The sequence below is a fragment of the Amphiura filiformis genome, chromosome 2 (genome assembly GCF_039555335.1).
Source record: "Amphiura filiformis chromosome 2, Afil_fr2py, whole genome shotgun sequence".
Classification (NCBI taxonomy): domain Eukaryota; kingdom Metazoa; phylum Echinodermata; class Ophiuroidea; order Amphilepidida; family Amphiuridae; genus Amphiura; species Amphiura filiformis.
Genome location: NC_092629.1, coordinates 59721702 through 59748012, shown reverse-complemented (window position 1 = coordinate 59748012; position 26311 = coordinate 59721702). Strand labels below are relative to the sequence as shown.

At 38.3% G+C, this 26311-nt stretch overlaps 1 protein-coding gene across 1 annotated transcript; it reads right to left on the bottom strand.

Annotated features, from left to right (window-relative positions):
* Positions 1–18863: 18863 nt before the first annotated feature.
* LOC140136406 (neuronal acetylcholine receptor subunit alpha-10-like) lies at positions 18864–24370 on the bottom strand. Its single transcript, XM_072158134.1, has 4 exons — positions 24263–24370; positions 23181–23408; positions 22608–22921; positions 18864–19432 (listed from the first exon to the last, which is right to left on the bottom strand). The coding sequence occupies exons 2-4, from the start codon at positions 23258–23260 to the stop codon at positions 18897–18899; spliced, it is 930 nt and encodes a 309-aa protein (XP_072014235.1). The 5' UTR covers positions 23261–23408; positions 24263–24370; the 3' UTR covers positions 18864–18896.
* Positions 24371–26311: the final 1941 nt, after the last annotated feature.

Below are 26311 nucleotides of genomic sequence, written 5' to 3'. Positions count from 1 at the left end.
ATCATCGTAAAAAGCACGATTGACTCAAGAAACGGTTTTCTCATTTTTTTATATTTTGGTCTATTTCCGATTTTAGGCATCATTTTGTGCAAATAGGCGTTTGTGAATTTTCAAAAGTTCAATTTGATGTCTTATATGGTCAATATCTCAAAATATAAGGCCAATTGATATAAAAAATATAAAAAAACCGCTTTTGGAATGGAGCCTCAAGTTGAGCTATAAACAAAATAAAATATTTTGGAAAGAGTGTTTTTTGTTATGATGTACCTAACAAATATTGCCAAAAACTCACTTTTTGTGATTTTCTTCAGAATTGTTGTTTTTACCCCAAATCTGTATTTATATTAAGATTTATTGATGTCTTGCCTTCATACAAATGTATACTTTTATATGTCTTGTGCGAATAATTACAAAGTTATTGCACTTTTACTACATGCATGTCTGAGAGTACACAGCCTCCTTAACAACAATTGGGCGCTATTAATACACATTAATGTTTTTAAGCAAATAAAATTCCAAAATATGGTACGTTTTCTGCCTTTGCTTGCCACGTGGTAAGCCTATGTTGAGGTTGCGATTATATGTAAAAAAATTCAAGATGGATACCAACAAGTCGTGTGGCCGAGCGGTCTAAGACCCTTCTTTTAAAAAAAAATCATATCGCATCGCGCATAGACTCAATCTCGATAGCCTGAGTCTCGCTGGGAGTCTTGCTCTCTCGTGAAAGTCGAAAGTTTGCAAAAAATATTTCAAGTTTGTAAAAAAATATTTGAGTTTGTAGAAAATCATTTCAGTTTGCAAAAAATATTTGAGTTTGTGAAAAATTATTTTAAGTTTGCATGTCCCTCATGGTACACCGTAGTTCAGGGACTGTGCTTTTAAAAACCCGCCAGATCGCAATCAGGCCATTGACCTGTGTAGTGGTCATACGTTGCTCCCTCAACCATAACATCATGACTGTCCCTAATAGCTACTCATTAATAATGCGTTGCGTCAGGTCATGGACTCTATTCAATAATTTTAATCCTTTCTTTAAGGTCAATAGATGAAAGGGAGACCTTGAAAAACAGATGCCTGTTTCTAGATAATATTTTATCATCCAAGCTGGTGATCTAAGATATTTCTAGGAGGCGACACTTATTAATTCATACCGCTCACATCTTTATTCATCCAATGGACTTTGGGGAACTGCTGAGATAATAAGTGGATGTTACAATCTAATCGGCTACAATCGGCATAGTTGATGATATCTGATTCTGATAATTCACTAGTAGCAGCGAAATTACAGCGCTTTGTATCCTCTGGTGCACTATATAAATCTTATATGGATTCATGTTATTTATTTATTTTATAAATATTTCTTGTAAACACAATCTAATGTGGTGCTCACTACATGTAGAAGGCCTGGTCTGCAAATGTTCAGTGCATAAATCTAGTAAAGATAAAGCTTCATATGTTTAGTGTAATCAAATGAAATACCAAAGCTGGATATTATACAATCGTGATGCATTCCTTCTTGTTATGGACGACAAGTATTAACTTTGATATTATTATGGCAATATCCATTCCCTTCTCAATTGATTATGCTTTCTTTTCGAAAAATAAACCATGAGGCCTAGAGGCCATGATATAAACCTATATTCGGTATGCGGAAACCTTCCACGGTTAGGGCGGCGCTTGCACTCGCATATTCGCTAAACTGCCGCCTCCTTCATTTGCCAACCTTTTATCGAGGGGCGTGTTTGAGGTTTTATAGTCATACATGTAGGCCTACCATTTTTCACCCTGATGTGGCAGTCAACGTCAACGCGTTGAAGCAGCTGTTTCGCTCGCGCATCTATGTGGCGTATTAAGCGTGTGCATGTGTACACCAGCGCTTTGGCCGAACGCTAGTAATTATTTGGCTGTGCCCAATTAAATGCTCACTGTACTGACATCACTACCACATCAGGATGAAAAATCGCAAATCGCAAACCAGCCAAATTTGTCATAGGTTTGAATTGTAATAGGAAAATCGTGAATATATGGTCTCAAACTCTGAAACATCTGAGCAGAAACGTGTCCTTTTACTAGTTTAAAGTGAGTCTGTAGCTGTCGCCATCTTTGGAATATAATACAACATTCTCTGGCCAAACATCGGGTTAAATGTAAGTAAATAGTTCAAATCGTCTAAATTCAATTATATCAAACAGTCACGGACATTAAGTCAAGGCTACATGAGAAGTTTGGGGTAGGTCACGCATTTCCTTGGTATAAAAAACAGCCAAAAGGATGTCTAAAATTCCCTCTTTTATCACAACGCGATTTATTACGAAACAGCATTTTCATAGGGCATACGCTGGTTCTTTCAATTCTAGTTTAAAATCTGTTCGTCACATGCAGTCTGATTTGGTATCTATGTTTTCATCAAGTCTTGGGAACTAATGTGGACAGTAGTTTCGTTTAAAAAACGGATACTGTTTAAAATATCAGTATTTACGCGAGCGACATTTTGAGTGTGTAAATTGCATTGAAAATTGTCGGCTAAAGAATGCATAAATTAAAATCGCGAACAGTAATAGCAACAATAACTATCTACATTCCAAGCGGAAACGCTTTTCATAAGCATACCACCTATTTTTGGGCAATCGCTGCAACCGAAATATGAAATTCCAGGCCATCTGTAAAAAGAGCGTGAGCATATTTTACTATGAACTTGGGACATCAAAACACATGTTTTAATTGGTGTCAGACCTATTTTAATGATACGATAATTATGCCCCAATAATGGCTTTCATTTGAACTATTATTTGTTAAACTGCTATTTTTACTTTTTGAGAAATTAATGAATTTATCGAAAAACTCGACGGAGAGTGTCACATTAACAGCTACAGGCCTTAAATTGGACCATAAAAGGAAGCTAAAAAGTTGGTTTGGCATAGTCCTGGGGATGCACTTGACCAATACGTGCTATTAGACTCCTCCGCCGCGCCGGCTTGATTCTGCTCACTCCATACTACCGTCCGCCAATGATAACATCACGAGCCCTTTTTAATAGGCTAAACTCCTTCGCATGACTTGAAACCTGACTGCCAATTGACCATAATCACGTGGAATGATTATATACCATATTCATGCTATTTTTTAATCTCTAAGTTCTCGGAACTCAGACACGGTGTTGTACCGGGTGTCCCAAAAGTAACTTAACATTGTGAAATTGCCATAACTTGCGTTGGGTTAATTAGTATAGTCACCAGAGGGGGTTCCCATGCACCGAGTGCTTTTTTTTTCTAACTTACATTTTTGTAATCCTGAAGGTGTCTAGTAAATGAATTTTGATGTTCCCAAAATTAAATATTGTCCCATGGGGTTCATTTGGCGGCCATCTTGGATTCCGACAAAAATCAATCAAATTGACATAACTTTTGAACTAGACATCATAGGAAGACAAATGACCCCATTTTTCGGGATAATGTGGACATGAGCAATCAATTAAAAGGGTTATTTTCATGATTAAAACATGTTGGATACATTAAAATGCCAAATATTATGTCCCATGGCGTTCATTTGGCGGCCATCTTGGATTCCGACAAAATTCAATGAAATTGACATAACTTTTGAACTAGACATCATAGGAAGACAAATGACCCCATTTTTCGGGATAATGTGGACATGAGCAATCAATTAAAAGGGTTATTTTCATGATTTAAACATGTTGGATACATTAAAATGCAAAATATTACTAAAATATTATATTCGAGGCATACTCGTCTGTATATAATAGGAGCTCTTTTTGGTACATTGAGAAGGATATTTTGATGTTATTGATTTATTTACTATTTTCTCTTCTAGGTGCATGACTTAACTTATTATTAGCTAGAACTGGTGTTAGTGAACTAAAAATCGTAGCATTGTTATAGTGAAGTGGTGGATAATCATGCCAAAATGCAAGGGTGATAAAGGTACTGAGTCAGACTCACTGCAGAAACGTCCTCCTGTAAATTGTATTTTACATGTGAGTGGTATTGAGCATCTAGATTTTACGCCGCTCAGTAAAGTAAGGGGCTCCGCCACTGACAAGCTGGCTCAGCTACATGACATTTGCGACAAAAGACACATTGAACCTTATGATTCACCCTATCGCATGGATGATGTCTGTAATCACATTCCGGAGAGTATTGCTGGTGTAGATTTTGAAACAATTGGATATCATAGAGGCTGCTACCAAAGCTTTACTGAAAATCAATATCGTTTGAAATGTAGTGCAGGAACTAATGAAGCTTCAACATCACAATCCTCTCGTAACCGTAAATTACCATTATCAACTGCCATGCCATCAACTGTTCCCTCCAGAATGTATCTTTTGTGAAAGACTGGAAATGAAAGTGTCTGGAAAAACTGAGAGATGCATCAAATTCCCAGCATTCAAGGACAAAGACGGAGCATTTAAGGAGTCTGATTGGAAACAGATTGAGCCTCGGGCACTAGAACTAGGACTACATCGTCTACATAGCATGGTGCAAGGAGAGGACCTGTTTGCAAGAGAGGCGAATTTCCACTATTCCTGTCGCGATTCTTTCAACACGAAGTACACAACTTACCTGCGTGATGAAGCGAAAGCGACAATTGAAACAGAGCATGATCGTAAAGCTGCTGCACATCTGCTGGCATTCACTGTTGTCCTTGATTTCATTCAAGACCGAGTTGTTGGGCAGAAGGAGGTTATGTTACTTACATCGCTGAGTCTTCTGTACAATCATACAATAGGTTGAAAGAAGTGGCAAGCTGAAGGTCCGACTTGAGAACCATGATATTCATGACTCGATCACCTTTGTCAAGTTTCATCCAGATGACAAAGGCTATATCACCTACAACCTGGTCTACGGCGCCATCATCTCTGTCGCAGATGCGGTGACTTATTCATATAAGCTGGGGTACAAAGATAAGTATAAGGATGTGGCCCTGTTTCTTCTACCAAACTACCAAAGCACATGCTGCACTAGTATCTGGCACCTCTATAGAAGCAAACAACTCACCACTATCTTCAGTAAGCTGGGTCACTGTGAGACATGCAACTTTGCCTTAGGAACTAGAGACAGTGCTGGCTAAGGTTTCCACATAATACTCCGCAGATCATTACCAGCAAGGGAAACGACGTGTTTCATCTCGTATGGGACAATCTAAACAAAACAATGACGAATATCCATGGCTAAAATGTTGTGAGCAGCACTGGTGGGATAATGATACAAGATGTGAAACCCGGGTTTGATACCACTAACCAGGATCGAACTCTCCCTCTCTACGCGCGGAGCAAGGTGCGCTCCCTAAAGGTAGATACACCCGAGACCATGGCTCCTGATCCTGTTCACATCTGTGGAAGCTATTGGGAGAAGCAACCTGTCCCAGGGTTTGGTGGCTGATCTCATTACCAGTGGCTGCTTACGTAGTGTATTGACAGGGAAGGCATATGCAAAAGCACTGTTCTGCCTCTAAACAGTCGGAGAAGCCGGTGAAGCACTTGTTAATTGAGCGATTCATTGAGGAGGAGAACGTTGAGGTCACCAACCCCAAGACCTTGCTGAATCTCGTACAGACATGTACTCCTCGTGAGACCCTCGACCTCGCTTTACAGGACCCTCCACTTTTACCATGCTTGTGAAGTATGTCACATATGAAGACAAGGACATACTCCTGACCCACTTGGATGGTGTCATCCTCTGACCACTTTAGAAGCTCCTTGAAAAGTCGAGTATTCGGTGAAGGGGTGATGGATAGGGGTGAAATAGTCGATAGTTGACTTTCTTTGGGGTTTCACACCGGTAGCTGAGAGGAAGCCACCAAACCCTGGGACAGGATGCTTCTCCCCACTGCTTCCCGTGTAAATGACCAGACACGATATTCTTTGAGATGCATGTTGAGTACATTTCGCTATTTATCATTGGCGGAGTGAACACGGTTCCCTCAGGAAATTTGGACAGAAGCTATAGACAGAAGCCATGGTCTCGGGTATATCTAAGCTCGTAGAGAGGGAGAGTCCGATCCTGGTTAGTAGTGGTATCAAACCCGGGTTTCACATCTTGTATCATTATCCCACCAATGCTGTTCACCACGTTTGACCCATGAATATTCGTCACTGTTTTGTTTAGATTGTCCCATTCGAGATGAAACACATCCTTTCCCTCGCCTGTAATGATCTGCGGAGTAAGGGATGTGGAAACCTCATCAAGATTCTTGGCCAGTACTGTCTCAAGTTCCAAGGCGAAGTTATATGTCTCAGTGTCACAGTTATATCCAGCTTACTGAGAATAGTGGCGAGTTGTTTGCTTCTGTAGAGGTGCCGGATGATAGTGCAGAGCAGTATGTGCTTTGGTAGTTTCCAGTCACCGCGTCTGCGACAGAGATGCTGCCGCTGTAGACCAGGTTGTTGGTGATATACCCTTTGTCACCTAGATGAAATTTGGCATAGGCGATCGAGTCATGGATAATGTGGTTCTCAAGTAGGACCTTCAGCTTCTCATTCGCCTCTCTTGCAAAGATGTCCTCACCTAGCACCATGCTATGTAGACGATGCAGTCCTAGTTCTAGTGCCCGAGGCTCAATCTGTTTCCAAGTAGGCTCCTTAAATGCTCCGTCTTTGTCCTTGAATACTGGGAATTTGATGCGTCTCTCAGTCTTTCCAGACACTTTAATTTCCAGTCTTTCACAAAAGATACATTCTGGAGGGAACAGTCGCATGACAGTTGATAATTGTAATTTACGGTTACGAGAGGATTGTGATGTTGAAGCTTCATTAGTTCCTGCACTACATTTCAAACGATATTGATTTTCAGTAAAGTTTTTTGTAGCAGCCTCAATGATATCCAATTGTTTCTATAAAAATCTACACCAGCAAGACTCTCCGGAATGTGATTACAGACATCATCCATGCGATAGGGTGAATCATGAGGTTCAATGTGTCTTTTGTCGCAAATGTCATGTAGCTGAGCCAGCTTGTCAGTGGCGGAGCCCCTTACTTTACTGAGCGACGTATAATCTAGATGCTCAACACCACTCACATGTAAAATACAATTTACAGGAGGACGTTTCTGCAGTGAGTCGATCTGACTCAGTACCTTTATCACCCAGAGCTCCTATTGAAGATACTATTTTAGTAATATTTTGCATTTTAATGTATCCAACATGTTTAAATCATGAAAATAACCCTTTTAATTGATTGCTCATGTCCACATTATCCCGATAAATGGGGTCATTTATCTTCCTATGATGTCTAGTTCAAAAGTTATGTCAATTTCATTGAATTTTGTCGGAATCCAAGATTGCCGCCAAATGAACGCCATGTGACATAATTTTGCATTTTAATATATCCAACATGTTTAAATCATGACAATAAACCTTTTAATTGATTGCTCATGTCCACATTATCCCGAAAAATGGGGTCATTTGTCTTCCTATGATGTCTAGTTCAAAAGTTATGTCAATTTAATTGAATTTTGTCGGAATCCAAGATGGCCGCCAAATGAACCCCATGGGACAATATTTAATTTTGGGAACATCAAAATTCATTTACTAGACACCTTCAGGATTACAAAAATGTAAGTTAGAAAAACAAAGCACTCGGTGCATGGGAACCCCCTCTGGTGACTATACTAAATAGTGTTGTTACAAAAATTGCACAGTATGTAGATACGAGGGGCAGTCAGTATGTTTTAAGAGTTGACTCGTGACGTCATTTGTGGATCGTTTTCATGGCATTTCTCAATGATTACATAAACACTGTACCTTTGTCTTTCAAACAACACATGTACAAATTCTATCACACACATAATTACGTAACAGCATTAACATAAAATCAATGGTCTAGAGTCACCTGGTGAAATTGAGGCGTTTTTGTTAAGGGAAATAAGAGGCTGAAATGAGGTATTGTTGTATTTTCTATATTTTCTCTGGAATTAAAGAATGGAGAATGCTGCCTTTTGGAACAGTAATAGAACACAAACTACCAGTTCATTAAACCATGTTTGTTGGGCTGTAAATGTTTTAGTTTATTTAAAATGCGTGGTCAAATATGTCTTATTTTTGACAAAAACAAGGCATTTCTTTCTTTAAAAATCTTGATATTGCCAAAAATAGCAAACGTGGAAATTTAAATTTTTTTGCCAGTTCTGTTGACTAATCTCCAAACATTTAAACGGGAGTCTCCCTAGAAAATATTTGAATCTGTGATTAAAATATAACTGTTATTGTACCATTGTTACATTTATACAAAAAGTAGTGGTACAAAGAGAGAGGCCATCGTTTGAATGAGAAATTTATTTTTAAACTTTTCTGTTCATTTCAGGTTCAGATCATCTATAAAAATTCATATGAATATTTAAATTACAATTTTCATAGCATTTTGTTATATTTTAGGCCCTATTTACATGGAATTTAGCAATTTTCGTGCATTTCCACCATGTTGTATCGGTCATCCCACCTGCGCATGCGCAGATTGTTGTTTCATTTGCACCAGTTATCATCGCACTGAGTACCAGCTCTCACACGTGACCAGTCATTATATTTTAGTCTGTTTCATTTTGGAGATAATTAATGTCATTTGTAATAACTGCTTTTTTTTTTTGCCATTTTTGCAGAATAATTTTGCTTCCATTCAAGCCCTAAAGTTGTTGAAGTTTCCAGACGTCCCATTTCCACCAAAGTTTAATGGCAAGTCTCATATTTTACCAAATGCAAACGGAGTACCTAGTGGTTATTCCTGCCCAAAACTAGCCATATGCACCTTGTACTTTTGCTGTTTTGGGACATTGTAAACACGTGTTTTTTCTGTAATTTAAAAGGCCCGCCTTTTTGCGTGATTTGGCAGTGTCCCTAGTATATTGATTTTATGCTAATGCTGTTACGTAATCATGTGTATGATATAATTTTTACATGTGTTGTTTGAAAGACAAAGGTACAGTGTTTATGTAATCATTGAGAAATGCTATGAAAACAATCCACATATGACGTCACGAGTCAACTCTTAAAACATACTGACTGCCCCTCGTAATTATGTTAGAAATGTTATGATACCAAACATGCCTATGTGGTCATGACCCTTTGGCATGAAATTAACGGATATTTACGGTACTGTAAAACCCACTTTTATAAACGCAAAATAAGTCTCGTCATTTGAGACGTGATAACACGATAACGCGTGTTGTCGTTTAAAATCTGTTTTGTTTAATTTTGCTGTGTTTGTTTGTTTGTTTTCAATGCGTAATCTTCATTTTCTTTTTATCTGGATTTTATATGGAAACTGCTTAAGATCTTTTCTGAGGATTCGATGAACAGTTGTACGCGGTACGTTGTTCTCCATTGAAAGTCGACGTACTAATCGTCTTGGGTTTTTCGCCACCGCTCTTCGTATGAGTATGTTTGTAGCCGATCTTCCTGTTCTTCCACGTCCTGCCCGAGATAGATCATGAACAGATCCAGTTGATAGGAATTTCTGCACTAGTTGCTGGATTGTATTTCAGGTGCATAATTTACATTAAAATGTTCCTTAAACTTTCTTGAGTGAGTTTGTCCGACTTTGTCTCGGCAAAGAACCATATCATCTGAATCCGTTGATCTATATAGGAAATTCATCTTCACTTAATAAACTGTTTTAAAGTAAAGTTTAATATTGTCAATATGTCCTCATTATACTCTAAAACAGCAGTCACGCTTATGCTAGGCCACGTAATCCATGAATGTTCTTACCTAAATGTAGCGTGTGCAGTGAGTGAGCCAACTCTATTCTTCAGGGAAGCACATCATTCATGTGCTTGAACAAAGAACACATGAGCTTGCTTTTGTGGGTTTGATACACACATATGTACAGTCGCACAGTAAGGTCAAGGGGTCATCAATAATGCTGTTTTTGGTATCAGAATAATTCTAAAAGATCAATCTATGTGAATATGTTCTCCATTTTGGTATGAAGTAGGAAATATTTGAGATATGGCAAATTCACAATGTTAAGTTACTTTTGGGACACGCTGTACGTTGAAAATTGGCAGACGGTTTGTGTGGAGTGAACGCAGTGGCATAGCCAGGACTTTGTCAGAGGGAGTGGGCAAGGGGAAAGGCAACTTACAAGTTAGGGAGAAACTTTGGAGACAGTTGTCAAAAATGGGCTAAAAAGTACAAAAAAAGGCCTATAAATCTTATATATGTGACGTGTCATGCCAAAAGCAGACATTTTGGGGCAGGATCGTAAATGGAGAAATAGCTAACAATCTGCCCGGTGTGATTTTTTTCACAATTTGGGTTTGTTGCGAATTTGTGATGTTATTAATGATAAAAAATATTGTCTGATAGTTTCAGACCGGAATATAACTGGCATTTTGTATTTTTTGAGACATTTTCAAGGTAATTCCTACTCTCAGCATTGTCAATAATATTTTTAAAGGCCGATATCTCAATTTCCAATTTTATATTACCATAACTTACGAACTCATTATCTTCGCTTAGGAATGTCCGATTTCATTGGGGAAAATGGCGTTATGGAGCAAAATATCTCTATATTTAAGATATGTAAAAACCTCAAAATTTATAACCTGCCCAAAAGTGTGTGATTTTGACATGACACGTCACATATTATGGCGGCCAGCATTGCAGAGGGAAGAGGAGCAAGACTGTTATCAAGTTGATAGCTGACCCTCTGTCCCCTGGCTACGCCAGTGAGGGTCCGAAAACAAAATGGCAGCGAAAGAGAATACCGTAGAAACCCGTCTATAAGGAATAGAAGCGACTGTGATGATAGCATATTTCACGCTAGCGCCCTCCACAATATTATATCATTATGGAATTTGAGCAAATCATTTACCGACACAAGCAGGTATACAATGTATTATTTTATCTTTATTTCGCGTCTCACGAGCATAGCTCACTTGGCAAGGCATAAGACTTTGATTCTTTAGATCGGAAGATGGTGAGTTCGAGCCTCATCACGGTCACACAAACTTTTATAAACAAAATATTGTTCAAACTTTTCATTTATATTTTCTTGCATTTTCTAAAGACTCCTTTCGTGATCATTTTTTTGTCATATTTAGTTTAATTTATTCTATTGTTTTTCTTTTATTGTTTCTTTTCTTTGTCTTTTTTCTTGTTTAATTTTATTTTTCTTTATTTTCTTTGATTCATATAATATTGGCAGGATAAGGAGAGGAGGGAACTAAAGACCCATTCAGTGATTTGCTCATCCGGACGATCGTAAAAATCATCAAAATTCACCTTTGTCATTGTCATAGATGTGGTAACATAGCCTGCTAGTGGTTCAGCAGAAAACCGTGTGACACATAATATACATTTGGCTACATTTTATTATACGATAAATACGAATTTATTAAACATGGTAACAAATATTCTCTAGCAGATCGGTTATACGATGGAACTGGTAGGCATAGGCCTATTATAAATTCGGGATATTAAATATCTTCCTGACGAGACAGATCTGCGCATGTGGTCAAAGACGATTCCTTACTAGCCACAGACCGTCCGCTGGAATTAGTTGAATCGCTATGGCTGTTGGTCGGACCTCTCATCTCTCCACATCGATTGTGACCTATCCCCGACATTGCCCTTATGAACTCACATCCTCCTGTTTTATTCCAACTAGCGGGACACCCGCGCTTCGCGCGGGTCCCCGCTAGATGAGTAAATGGGAGCGTTCACTAAAACAGGAGGAATTACTGAACAGGTAGAATAATTGAAAAGGTACATTTTTATTTATCTAAATCTGTCTCTTCTCACATTTTCGTTTTAGTTTCTTTTGCTTAGCTTGTGATTTTCCTTTTCCATGTTATTTATTTATTTAACCCGTTCCCATTATTTTCTAAATCTGTTCTTTCTTACATTTCCCTTTTAGCATCTTTTATTTGCTGCTTATGATTTCCCGTTTCCATGTTTTTACTTTCTGTTCTCATTATTTTAGCTTCTTTTTTTTTCTTACATTTCCTGATAAGTTTCTTTCCTTCGTTCCCGTTTCATTTAGTTACTTTAACCCGTTGGCTTCATGTTGTTTATACAACACACATCTTTTTCCCGTATTTCACCCGGTATCCCGTGACCCGTCCATGTACCTTTTTGTCCTTTATTTTTCCTTCTTTCCGTATTCTCATGTCCACTGGTCTCTGGCTCGCAAGTCGTGTGGCTCTGCGCCCTTTACGCGTGCATTCGCGTAATACGCATTACGCACGCGGCGCCGACGCGCTGGGGGCCAGCTGCAGTGACGCGTAGGCTGGTAACCGATTTTCATAACAAAAACCCCGTTTTTACCCATATTTTCACTGTTTTTGCAGGCAATTCTTGACCGTTTTCAACCAAATAAAGTTTAAACACGTTCCCGCATATTCATCGATCTCCCGTATGAATTTGGCGACATTTGGATCGAAACTGACGGAGCCTTTATACATGATACATAGATAGATAGATAGATAGATAGATAGATACAACATTGACACCCGCGCTACGCGCGGGTCCCTGCTAGATGAGTAAATGGGAGCGTTCACTAAAACAGGAGGAATTACTGAACAGGTAGAATCATTGAAAAGGTAAATTTTATTTATCTGAACCTGACCCTCTTTAAGCCTACGTTTCCATTTTAACTTCTTTCTTTTTAGTTTTTTCTACATGGGCCAATTTTGTTCCATAAAAAAAAAAATTCTGCTGCTAAGCTTCCGATTTTCCGTTACCATGTTTTTTATTTATTCAACCCCGTTCCCGTTATTTTCTAAATCTGTCCTTTCTTACATTTCCATTTTAGCTTCTATTTTATTTGCTGCATAGCTTGTGATTTCCCGTTTTCATGTTATGTATTTAATTCTGTCCTCAGTTTAATAGCTTTTTTATTTAAACTTCCTGATTTTATTATAGCTTTTTCCCCCTTACATTTCCTGAAGAGTTTCTTTCTTTCCTTCTTTAGCCTATTTTATTCCCGGTTTCATTTTGTGACTAAGTATAACCCACATACTCGTACAGCCTGTTTGTCCTCATTTTGTTTTCTTTTTTATTTCTAGTAGGCCTACCTCTTCATGTTGTTTGTACTTTTTAACACACATCTGTTTCCCGTATTTATTACGCTACGGTCGTTCACCCGTACATGCGTAATATCATTCACTCGTGACTCTGCGTCGTTTACGCGTGCCATGGCGTAGTGCTGCGTTACCCGCGCGGTATCGCTGCGCTACGCGAGCGGCTTGGCATTAGATACGCCCGTGCGACGCGCAGGCCTAGCTTAGTAACTGACTCCTTTTTTTGTTGGATAGCAACGGACCACATTTTCACTGATTTTGAGGCCAATTCTTGACCGTTTTCAACCAAATAAAGTTTAAACACGTTCCCGTATATTCCTCGATCTCCCGTATGAATTTGGCGACATTTGGATCGAAACTGACGGAGCCTTTATAGCGATACATACATACATAGATACATACAACATTCCCCTATTTATAGTAAGATACGCTGGCGAAGTTACGTAATAATCGGATTAACTACCATAGCAATAGGTGAAAACAATTTTTGAATATACCGCGTTATACACTGATACGTTCAGGCGGTACCTCTTCATTGAACCATATCATGCTGCACCTGTAAGATCTTTGAAAAGACCAGTATTGTATTCAATCTATGATTGCAGACATACACAGTACAGGTGATGAGTGTAACCTGCTTGTAGCGCAGCGCGATATGTTCAAAATTGTTTTCACCTATTGCTATGGTAATTAATCCGATTAATTACGCAACTTCACCAGCGTATAATGGCCGAATAAATTCTGACCATCACTTGGCTTGTTGGATTCGTCTATACTACAATTCGCTGTCGAAGTGACGTAATAATCGCAATAACTACCATCAAGCAGATTGCACTAATCACCCGCGTATGTCACCAAACATAGATTGAATACCACTCTTTTCATAAATACTAATCTTACATGGCGAGTGATTAGCATTTCTTTGACAACTATGGTTTAATGCATAGGTGCCACGTGAACGATGAAGTGCAGGGCTATATATTCGAAATTGTATTCATCAATTGCTATGGTAGTTAATCCGATTAATTACGTCACATCGACAGCGAATAGCCTATAGTATGAGTTCAAGTGGAACAAAAAATAGTGTATGTCCATTGCTAGCTATGGTAATTAATCATGTTAGTGTTTACATCACTACTTCGGTGAAGACAAGAGAAGTGTGCTTTCTCTACCAACGCCTGTGATATAACAGGTGCAAGCGAAACAAAATTGAATGACCAGAATAGTTTCCTTTGTCAGATGAATTGATTGAAGTTTTTGAAGACACTCTATTCTTGATGGGACAATAGATTCAAATATGGAATAATTATTATTCCTCATCTATTTTTTTTTTTAAAAAAAAACTGCAATTGTGGCAACAGAACAATATTTATTTTCATTTCATTTCAAGTAGAAACAAAATCGTGCTTAAGCCAAAAACGCACCCTACCTCAAGAATTGGGATGGCACAAAGGTGCAACATAGGTTTTTATTGCAAAGACGAGGACAGACAAGTAGTTACAACACATCTGTCTAACCATGGGTTTCGCTATTATTTAGAATAAATGCTTTTACTAGTTTCTATAAAACCACAAAATTACTAAAAAAACTATAAAAAAACTAAAAAAACAAACAAAAAACAAAAACGCACCTAAAATTAAAAGTAGAAAGGTAGATTTGAAGAAAGATAAAAAGAACATGTCAAAAAGATAAAATTAAACGAGAATGAAAAAACGGAACCGGTGCCCGGACCATGCTCTCTTCAGCATGTCTTCAGTTCCAAAGTCTGACGCTTTATCAATTGAGCTATACGATCCTGATATACGAAACAGTCGTTATTATGTCAATACAATTGATTGGTGTTACAACATACTTAGATGGAATGCATAGCCACCCAGTGCCAGTATATATTTGCTCAAACTCCAAATACAACAAGCAACCAATTTTATTGAGGGCGTTTCTTAGGTATATCCTTGTAGACGGGGTTTTACGGTATACGTATTAGGGAAAATGAAGTGCGAATATTTAATAGATATAATTAAAGTTCAGCTTAAGCAACGAGTAGTAAATGTTCAGTGTATTACGGATTGTATATAACATCGGTTGTATGTAAGATTGAGGTCATGTCTAGTGTGTTTTGAATAGCCCATTCGCATGCAAACAAATGAAGATGATCGCCGCATATATGTGATCCGATCAAGCATAATCATTCGGAACTCGGAAACATTAAATTTTCAGTTTCTTATAAGATAGTGAACGGCATTTACAAAGCTGCATTTTACAGAAAACTCGATTGAAATTGAACAACCAGTTCTGTTCCAAAGATATGAGCAATTAAAGAGTTTCCAAAACAAGAGGAAACAAAAGGAAACATTTCCTTTGTTTGGCTATATCTCAAAACCAATATTTCCAAATTCCGACTGATTTTGCTTGATCGCATCACATAAATAAGCATGGACGAAAAAGATAACAGACCGCGTACAAGAACTCAAGCAGCCAAAGTCTCAGCATTCCCCGATAAGGAGGGCCGATTGTTCCATGGCGAAAATGCTACGCACTTACCGCGTATTTTTGCGGTCTATCGCGTAATCGCGAAGGCACGCAACGCTCTATCGCGTATACGCGAAGGCACGAAACGCTGGCGTAGACACGGCACGATGGAACTATCGGCCCTCATGAATATGTGAGAATTCACAGCATAAAATGAACGGGGAGTTTGACTGTTGATACATGGTCTATAATAGTCTGTGGACGTAAGTAACTCCTGGAGTGACAGGGCAACTCCCAAAAGCCTTTGCGATATGACCCCTGATAATGTAATATTTTTATCAATTCCGTGGTCTGTGCTGTGTGTCAAGCGTACACGAGCGTTAACACAGAAGTGATAAACAATCACGATGATTGGCTGATAAACGGTCTTGACCAACGCTGCAGGGTCTATTGTTCTATTGTTTCCGATTAGAGCGCTGACATATTGGAAAATGTTGCAAATCAATATTCATGAGAGTGTACATTCAACGTCCAGTTTTCGAAATTGGGTGACTTGTGTTTGGCAGGTGTGAAATACATCTGACTGGGCGTTTTAATTACGTAACGAATAAAGGCATTGACATCATCGAATGGCTGCCCAGTGCTGTTATGTGCTTATTTATTATATAGGCCTAATAATTATTATTAAATGTATTCATCATTCCTTTCTTTTCGCTTTTCTGTACTTATTCTTTCCTAGGCCTACACTTTATCACTCCCTCGCTCTCCTTGTCCCCTCTCACCCTCCCTCTCTCATTCCCATCATTTTCCTTATATATTTCTATTTATCTACTTGTCTTTATTATATCTTTTCATTTCTCCCTTCCTCCAGCCCTCTCTCATTCTCCATATCCCCTCCTCCCCTCCCAAGACTTCTCACAGGGGTGAATCTGCCCCTTCCCAACCCCCTCCCCTCTTTGGGTACGCCACTATTTCTATACCAATCTCCTTCTTAAAATAAAATAAAATGGAAATTTCTCAAAAACAACCTTTATAGGCCTATACTTATACTTACATGTATACGTATAGCGATTACCATTATAGTGTAATATAGATATGTGGACATGGCAGCCTATATACATTCTAATGGGTAATCGATCAGCAAGAGCATTCAATTTATTTAAATGAAGCCCCTAAAGTCAGGTGGGTGGTAAAGATGATTGCATCGACAGCTAAAGCCTCCTTTATAGACTTCAGACCCAGACAAGCACACATTTGGGATACGTGGGAACAATGGTACCACTTTACACATGACTGCCCTTACACATGCCTGTATTGTGGTCACTTATTGATACTCGCCTGTTGTGTAGAGCGTTAATATGATGCCGGATCAGTGACCAATTTAATGGCGGAACCCCTTTGTTCGAAACAATGGTACCACTTATATGAATAGCCTGTCGCAACTTCTAATCGGCATCAAACGAACAAAGCATTATATAATATATTGCGACTCTATTTCTATTAAAAGCTCTTTGGTCTTGACAACAAGACGGTTGACCCTATCGGTCAATGGCGGATAGAAGGGATGAACCCCGCCACGTCTAAGCGATCGCCAATCACCAGCGCGTGCGCGAACCACGGAATCACAAACAACTATACCTTAGTAGGCTATCATCGATACGAACATCCTGTTCGCCTGTTCGGATATGAATAATCTTAACAATAACACACATACAACGATTTATTTGTTTTCAGGATTTTATTTATTACCTAAGATAGATACGTATCTCTCCTTTAGGCAGAAAAAATCACAATCTTTTTTGCTCGCTTTGTTTTAATTCAATAGAAGAATGTGATTTATAGGTCTAATATTCATGAACAAACTGTTAGACCTTTTGGTAGCACCGAGTTAAGGTAACCCAGGCAAGAAGAATCAGTACAAATAGGTAAAATGAGTATTTTCAGATTATTCTTTTATAAAATAATTTGCAATTTCAGCTTTAATTTACTTTTTATTTGATTCAAATCGGACATTTGGTTTCCAAATCTGTGGGCGTTCAAAGATAATTTGGTGACGCAAAAAATGTGATCTTCTTCGTTTTTACCTATGCAAACGCATGTATTGTATTTCTTATGCATTATATTGTTTTTACCCTCAGCTGCGATATTTAAGGTTTTATCAATAAAAATTAATAAAACAGGTTATATCTTTGGGAAAGTTTGATTTATTAGTGGTTTGGGCTAAAATAATAATTATGTGAATAAAATATTTATTCAACGGCTCGAAAACAGTGTTTCTAGAATTAAAATGGAATTTGAGCACTCGGCAACTTGCCATTATTTTTAAAGGTAGTATCTTGCGCACAGCTTTTTTTTTTAATACCCCATGTCCAAATTAGCTGAAAGTTGACAGGGATGGTGGAAAGACCTTTTCTGAGGCATTTACAGAAGGAATTTTGAAAATTCTTTTATTTTGCCAAAATAGGCAATTACGCCCGAAATAATGCCGAAAAATCGCAAACCTTTCAGAATATATATTTCAGAATAAACAGCAAGGATGACTATAAATGAAGAGTTTCTTTTTGTGCCTGGTGTATTTCGTTTTTGCAGCAATCACCACGCTAAAGCAACCAACCATTATAAACGTTGTTTATACCCGGCTCTCAACCAGGATTAGAAAGCGCACCATGGATGTCCCTTTTTAATATGGTGATATATATAAACTGCTCAAATAAAGAAAGTCCGCAGTCATGTAACCCGTCCTACACCAAAACCTGATCTTGTTATGAAAATTTGATTGATACGGTTGTGTGCAGAATCTTGTTAGCTCTAATTTGATACCAAATTTGATACCAAACACTCAAAAGTGACAAAGACTGATATCAGTTTATGGCATTTGGTGCATTTTCAAAAGTTGCAAATCAAAATGATAACGCGGTCGAAATTCCTTAGCGTGGCAATGTGGTCAAGCTTGCTTGCCCATGATGAACCCATGTCGACTATCCCAAGTGCGCGCTTTATTCAATTGTTAATTTAAAACGCATGGATTGCTACAGTGCTTTACTGATGAATACTAGGGCACGATGCGATCGATATGACCTAGCGGTTGTTTCGGGCTATGTCAATGGTCGCGCTGTGCCATTCACCTCTACAGCTCCGCGTGGTCCATTTTTAATTTGCAACTTTTGAAAATGCACCAAATTTCATATACTGGTCTCAATCTCTCTGAATTTAGAGTTTTTGGTGGCAAATTTGGTATCAAGTTGGAGCTAACAAGATTCTGCACACGAATTTATCAATTAAATGTTCATAACACGATCAGGTTTTGGTGTAGGACGGGTTACATGACTGCGGACTTTCTTTATTTGAGCAGTTTATATAACATGTGTGATTGATTGATTGATTTGAACAAAATTACCAATTTTCTTCAAGATCTCGTTTAACTGCGTCATATTCCTCCTCACTTCCAATCACAATCTCAAGGGTTAAATATATCGTACAAAGTATCATGAACAAGCCGAAAATATTGAGCAACAGACGATCTACAATGATAGAAACACGCCGCCATTGCATGTGTTCTACATTATGCGCATTCTTATTGGTTAATTCCATCATCACGGAGCGCAGGTTTTCTAAAGCATCCTGAAGCTCTTTCGAGGTCGTGGTGGTGTTACTGATAGTACCAGTAGTAATTTCTTGTTTACCCATACCGTTTTCCTGTAACAACTCCTGCGCATTTGAATTCTGAATGATATTTGTCGGATGAACAATTACACAGAAATCGTTTTCAAGCGACCCGGAAGTTAAGCAGAGTATTCGGGGTAAGAAGTGAAGAAACACACGTTTCACCCATCGAGGAACAGGCTGGGATAGAGCACTCACATGCATAACAATACCAGTTGTGATCACTGATGCACATACCATCACTATCATGCATAAAAAGTATGTACCTGTAAGTATCAAGAGTATATAATTTAAATTGTTAAGTTTTAAAGAGTGGACTATTTCAATATTTTACCATGACAAAATACCAAAATAAACCAAGACAAAACCTAAAAGAATCAAACACAAAAGAATCAGCAAACGGACTAAAACCAACAAACAACAAAACAACAACAGAAAAAAGAAGAAAAAAGAAGAAGAAACCCACAATAGCCCCTACGTCATCCCTAATCGCACATCACCGCGCCTCAGTCATCATGTGCAGTAACTATGTTTGCATCGAATTGCACATTTATCGTAAAGGATTCTGGGATTGGCAAAAAAGTCAATAAAATTGGACTCGCAATATAGAGGGTGCCGGTTTTGAGTCCTGCTTCATTCTTGTTGCTCCTCCTTTTTTTTCAAATCAATTCTTTTCGGACCATAACCTGCTTAGATCATTTTCTTGTGTCATAATAATGGAATACAGATAGAGAATACTAATGTTACATTAAACATTATCTAGTAAACAGGCCTTTCAGATTATTAATTTTCTACTTGTTATAGTAGTACATATTAAGTAGTAGATAAAGGGTGAGAAACAGACCATTACCATAGATAATCGGTGTCTTGTTGAGGTATGGTGAGCATGTTAGTCGCTCGGAAGTCGCTCGCTTCTGAGCGACTAACATGCGAACCATACCTCAACAAGACACCGATTATCTATGGTAATGGTCTGTTTTGAACCGTTTATCTTACATATACGGTGAGCCAAAATAAACGAATTTGTTGTTATGGTTTATTCATTTTCCAAAAGACAAGCTGGAAAAGCTGATATGATTATCTTGTGTAAGTTTAGGGTTTTCCAAAAATAAAAACACACCGAGACAGTGTAATAGTCTTCCCGTGTGTCCTGCGTTCGAGTCTATGAGTCTTATCTAGTGTCAATTGCAAGTGATTTAATCAAATCAATACAGCATTGATTTTAACGGGAGATTCTATTCAATTCACTTGTGGTCCTGTCCCACTCGATAGCCTTATTAATTCTTTATACATATTCGTAATATTAATAATGAATATGTAAATAGTTCAAAGGTCAAATTACCAAAGTGGGTGTGTTTTACCTAGACATGACGGTAACTCATTTAACACCATAGAATTTATATTTATCTTTAATATACTTATAGAACAAATGTCCTGAACCAAATCAACGTCCGACAAGGCCCGTAGAGCTGGCAAAGTATTTGTTCGCGGGCAACTCAACCCAAACCTCCACGTGGTGTCGGATGGATAACGCTAACTTGGGCTCTGGGGAACAGGCTTGGATGCGGGGAAGTCAAGCTAGCGTAGGATCATGCAAAGTAATTTGACCACGTTTTAGCCCTTCCTCGGCTGACTCAGCCTGTGGTGGCTCTGAAGAGACACTGTTTGGTTTTTACCACGTCGACAAGGAAACAAATTTGGATTCATCGTACGAGCAAACAGCAAAAGATATACAACGAGATAGGCATGAAGAAGATAGAAATAACTAAGGTGCAGTGAAGCAGATAATTATGTATTTTGACTGAATGGAATTATACAGGTGCAACTTGGCAAAGGAGAGAGTACTGGCGCAAATAACCTCAGTAGTTGCAAGCGCCATACAAATCAACCAAAAACAAAAAACAAAAACCAAATCAACGCATATTCCTGGGTACCCTCCTCGACCTATTTTGGTTGGGGTTAGGCCGCAGATTGTTGTAGTTTTTCTACATCTAGTCTTGTGGCCTGTAATGTACTGCATTTTAGGTGCAAAATATCCTTGGTTGAACTTAATTTGTAAGAACTCATGGCTCTTGTTTTGTTACCTACTTTGTCGTAATCTGCGTTAGTTGGGAGAGGGGGGACAAAGGTAGATTGACATCCTCGTCCTAATTATACAGGCTTCAAGAGACATAATACAAACTAATTTGCATTATTCAATAAAGGTGTTCTTGGTGTCATTCAATACACACAAGTATTGTTTACCATCTTCATTTAAATCTAATATGCATAAACTTGCATAATAATTTATGCTGATCGTGTAAAATATATTAAACTTTGATGCATTTTAAGTTTGTTGAAATGTCCAAAAGTCAAATAATGTGGCCAGTGTTTCTAAATATGAACATGTACTTCTCTTGTTCAAAATTTATTGACCTGACCAAGATTATCTTGACCTGACCAAGATTATCTTGACCTGACCAGATTATCTTGACCTGTCCAGATTATCTTGACCTGTCCACATTACTTGATATAATCGACAGTTGACCAGACTTTGAACAAAAGAAATACAATAGATAATGGAACAAAAGAAGAGGGCTAGACGTATATGGGCAGATAATTAAGGTTTGGTCTGATGATTTCGCAACATTATTTCAATTATTCATTTCGGACCATTTTTGCTTGAGGGCCAGCAGTGATTCTCTTCATCTGTACAGGAATATCAAATGTCGTATATACAATAGTACACCTAGAAATTAGATGCTTTGTCTGCATATAAAGGGGTTGTAACTTATTTGTTATTAATTGTTTATAAAATAAATAAATATATGTATATAAAAAAAATTTGTTTATAAAGCACAAAATAAATAAATAAATAAATAAATAAATAAAAAAATAAATAAATAAATAAATAAATAAAATAATAAATAATAGATTATCTATTTATATAGCGCATTTTTTCAGAGGATTCGAAGCGCTGTTTGATGGCATACACATGGACATAAAAGTACCACATTTTTCCTTATTTCCCGGCCGTTTTTATTTTTATGTTGTCCCCACGCCGTTTTTGGACAAGAAGTATGGGATCCTTGGGACCCAACCAAAGTATCTCAATAACGCATCTCCGTATTTGTTTTTGTTGTTGCATGAAAAAAAGTGTATCCAAAAGTTAAACAATTTAAAAAAGGCGAAAATATTTAGCTTCCAAAACCAACTGTTTGGTCTCATGCTCTTTTCCACACGTAAGAGTTTTAACTCTTAAAAGACGTAAGACTAACGAACATTTTAAAGTCCTAACACACATCATTCGGTGAAATTATAAGTAAGCCCCTTTCTACGGACCTTATCAAGTACTTCTTCAAGTCTTAACCCCACTGTGGATTAATATATCCAAATAAGCCCATAGGTTGGACCGTTTGTAAATCATTGGGGATTATAGAAACTGGCTAAACAATGACTTACCAATTACCGGAGAATCATCTGAGCTTGGTGGCATATTCTCAGCAATTAACTGTTGAAAGACCACCAAAGCCAATAGATTGGTGATAGATAACGTCAACTTCTCTCCGCAATCAGGAGGTAGATAAAATACCAGCAGCGACAGAATGGATAAGAACAGACAAGGCAGTACCATATAGAAGATGTAAAATGCAGCGTGACGTTTGAATACCAGTAGATAATGTATTTCAGGATAAGGTTCTGGACAGCAGAGGTATGTTACTACCACTCGTTTGGCACGTACTGCAATCATATCCCATACTCCGTTAGCCAGGTACCTAAGATAATAATACAAAGTTGTCTAGTAAAGTATGCTGAGGCATGCGGATCAACGTCTATAAATCACTACACTTTTTAGTTTTATTATTTTTTATTTTAGTCATTCTCCTAGAAGAAGGTCTAACTTTAGACCCGGTCTAACTCTTTTGTGCATACGGACTTTAAAGATCAAATTTAAACGCGTCACAGCAAATATCATGTGTATCCGCCAATGGGGTGATTTTCGTATCAGTAAAGTATGTGAGTTGTCAAACTTACCTAACTGTCGACGCATCCAAGCTATTTTCTGGGTGGAGATCGATTTCAAAACCATCATAAGCCCAAGAACCAAATGTCATCTCACATACTTGGACGTCAAATGGGAACCATCTTACACGGACTATACAAGTTGTTGTGTAAATTGCTGGAACAAACCAGATTACCGTACCATCTCGATAGAGCTGAGCGACAGTGTCTGCTTTGTAGCGCTCAAAGGCGAAATCAGCACTTTAGAGGAAAGAGAGATGTGATACAGTCAGTAGTCTATTGTATGTAACGATCACAGAGCTAGGCAACATTCAAGAAATACATGGATTTGTAAGAATAAGAAATATTTAACATTTTATATATATATCACATTTCCTGCCTTGATCCCTACATAAAAAAATAAATAATTCCTTAGGCCAAAAGCGTGTACAAATTACTGCGGGCCCACAAAGCACTACTTTGCGGGCCCGCAGTGCCCATGACATTTTGTGCCCAAATTGAGCAATTTACGGAGTTATGCCGGGCTCCAATCTGCCGGGCTCAATGCTGACTTCAACATTAATCCTTGGCATTACCTGTTGTTGATTTGCAAGCAGTATGCAGGTAGCCAAAAATAGTGCGGTTTGAAGCAAACCCTGCAACACACGGCACAATTTTTTGTTTGGGCCCTTGATCATGTTGATAAATTTTATACACTGACTCAGGTTAATGTTTTCTGATAATTTCCAATGCGAATCAATGACAATGAAGAACATAATTAAGCATTGTTAAACTCCACAGATTTTGAAAACTTTGATTGGCGGCCATGTTGGATGTGTCGCAAGAAAAATACAATTGTGTGATTTATAAACGATACTTTTAAAGTAGTGAGAGGTAACAGAAGCTGACAAAGATATAAAAAAGCCCTGAAGAAAGTAAATTGAGTAGATACAAAATAAGCGCAAAGAAGCAAGAAAGAGGTATGAAGAAAAAACAAGAACGATGAAGAAAAATGAAGATGAGATGACGAATGGGGATTAGGAGAAAAAACAATGTTACAAGAAGAAGGGAAACACAAGAAGTATGCAGCTTTCTTGGTAGGTTTTGGTGCTTACTTATCATGCAAAGTTATATCTGGTGTCCAAATCTTTGAAACAGGAACGAAGTGCCTATCACGCCCATCAAAATCGTCGGGATTCCATGTGAGAAATTCATCAGTCCAGGTCTATGTGTGAAAAATGAATAACTCGTATTTTTAAAAAATTTGTAGTTCGTTTAGCCAATTATAGTCCTTCGAGAAGGACCTGGGCTATGGGGGTTGACAAAGTTGAGCAACCAGAAGGGGAGGGTTGTTTAAGTCGAGCAGCGAGGCCAGAAGACGAGCAGCACACAGTGTCATCGCCCTGATATCTTCATGGCAGAAATCCCCATGATGGTAAGCCGAATTCACTAGTTCTTCAACAGCCACGCATGGCCATTTTGTTCCGACCTGTTTAATAGTTTTGAGACTATGGGCTAAGGGACCTCCGACTAAGGCTTTTGCCTGATCATTGACCTCTGTTAAGGTCAGTGAGCCTGGTACATTTCTTCCCCACTACGCATGCGCGGCAGCCCCTCATCTGCTTGAAGGACTTTTTTTTGCATATAAAATCCGATTTGTTTTTGTCAGTTTTGATTTCAATACGCAGGCTTGGTTTTCAGCCCCAGATTGAAGATTGCCATGCTCTTTCAACACATATATTCAAGCGCAAGGCCTTACAATTGTTTTTTATAGAAACCAAAAATAATGGGAGATATTCATCATTTTCTACCCCGGTATTCAAAGATCTATCGTCTGAATATCAAACAGCAGATACACCACACTACGCCATGCACAAGCTCGGCTAGCCCAATTTCTCTAGCCCACCTGAAAAGGACAAGAGGGCGAGCGGTCACTTGAAATCATCTCATTGCAAACATGTGGTCTGATCGTTCAGGAATTCTATAGAGACGGGGAGACACTGCTTATTTTATTGTCCCCCTCAACAATATGATTTTCATTCTGTTTTGTCATTAATAACAATAGGGTAGATACAGGGCGTATAGCCTGTACTAAAATCATTATTTACCTGGCGTTGACGCTGCGCGGTGAGACCGAATGCCGTGCATACGCGCCGCCTCGCTATATAGTTTTTGATCTCAACCGAGAGTCATTCTTGACGGACTAGCCTATTGATTGGTTTTGCTATGTTTAGCTCCAGCTGAAAAAAAGACTATTGCGCAAGAATGACTCTCCCCCCCATAGCCAAGCACCTACTTGGCGTAACTTTGGATCAGGGTACCCGGGGCGAAAGTAGATTGATGCCCTTGCATGGTGCAAATCAAATCAATTTTGCTATTGAAAGCAATATAAACCTACCGAATAACTTAGAAATAATGTTTCAGATCAAATTTATTTAATGTGCAATGAACTTCATGTTCAATCTTCACCAATGTCTTTACTTTCGAAGATTCATCACTAGCTGTTGTAACTATGGGTTGTGGTGCCCCGGAGCATGAATACAAAATACTCCTCTTCCTAAAAAAATTGCTCGCGGGAGTGGGTAAATATGCATAAATACCACTAATTTGGTATAATCAAGTTGAATTTCGGTCTTTCAAATGATAAATTATGTTGCAATGAGCGGGAAGCGCGCGAATAGTTTGTGTTGAAGGGGAAGGGGCACCCTAATGAAGAGTAGTTCTATACACGGTGGGTTAAGATTTCCTCTTCTTTCCTGTTACAAGGTATTATCGTGTCGAAAGGGTATTCAAGCCTGGGTGCCCCCTTAGCCCGGGTACCCGGGGTCGCAGCCCCCAGAGCGCACAGGCGTTACGCCACTGTTCTTAATCATGTTAATCCATGTTGAAAGGAGCAGTGGGTAGAAAAGTAATGCAAAAGTTATATATGCCCGTGCAACAGGCCATATAATAATAATTCTCCGAGGGCACCAAGTCGATCCGAGAAAACTCCTTATTGTACAGCATATTATTTTGTTTAAAAAGAAATGAATTACCAATAGCTCATTAAAGCAAATGGAAATAATTATGCATATAGTTATACAAAATATAATATAGCCATTTTCCAAATAATTGCAAATCATTTAAGGGATGGGGTATGAACGTTTGGACAGTATTTATTGTGG

Excerpts from the sequence above, each read along its gene's own strand:
- LOC140136406 (XM_072158134.1), bottom strand. The coding sequence starts at position 23,260 with ATGACATTTGGTTCTTGGGCTTATGATGGTTTTGAAATCGATCTCCAC. Across the intron at positions 22,922-23,180 it reads TTGGATGCGTCGACAGTTAG|GTACCTGGCTAACGGAGTAT; the intron begins GTAAGTTTGACA and ends TTATTATCTTAG. Across the intron at positions 19,433-22,607 it reads AGATGATTCTCCGGTAATTG|GTACATACTTTTTATGCATG; the intron begins GTAAGTCATTGT and ends TGATACTTACAG.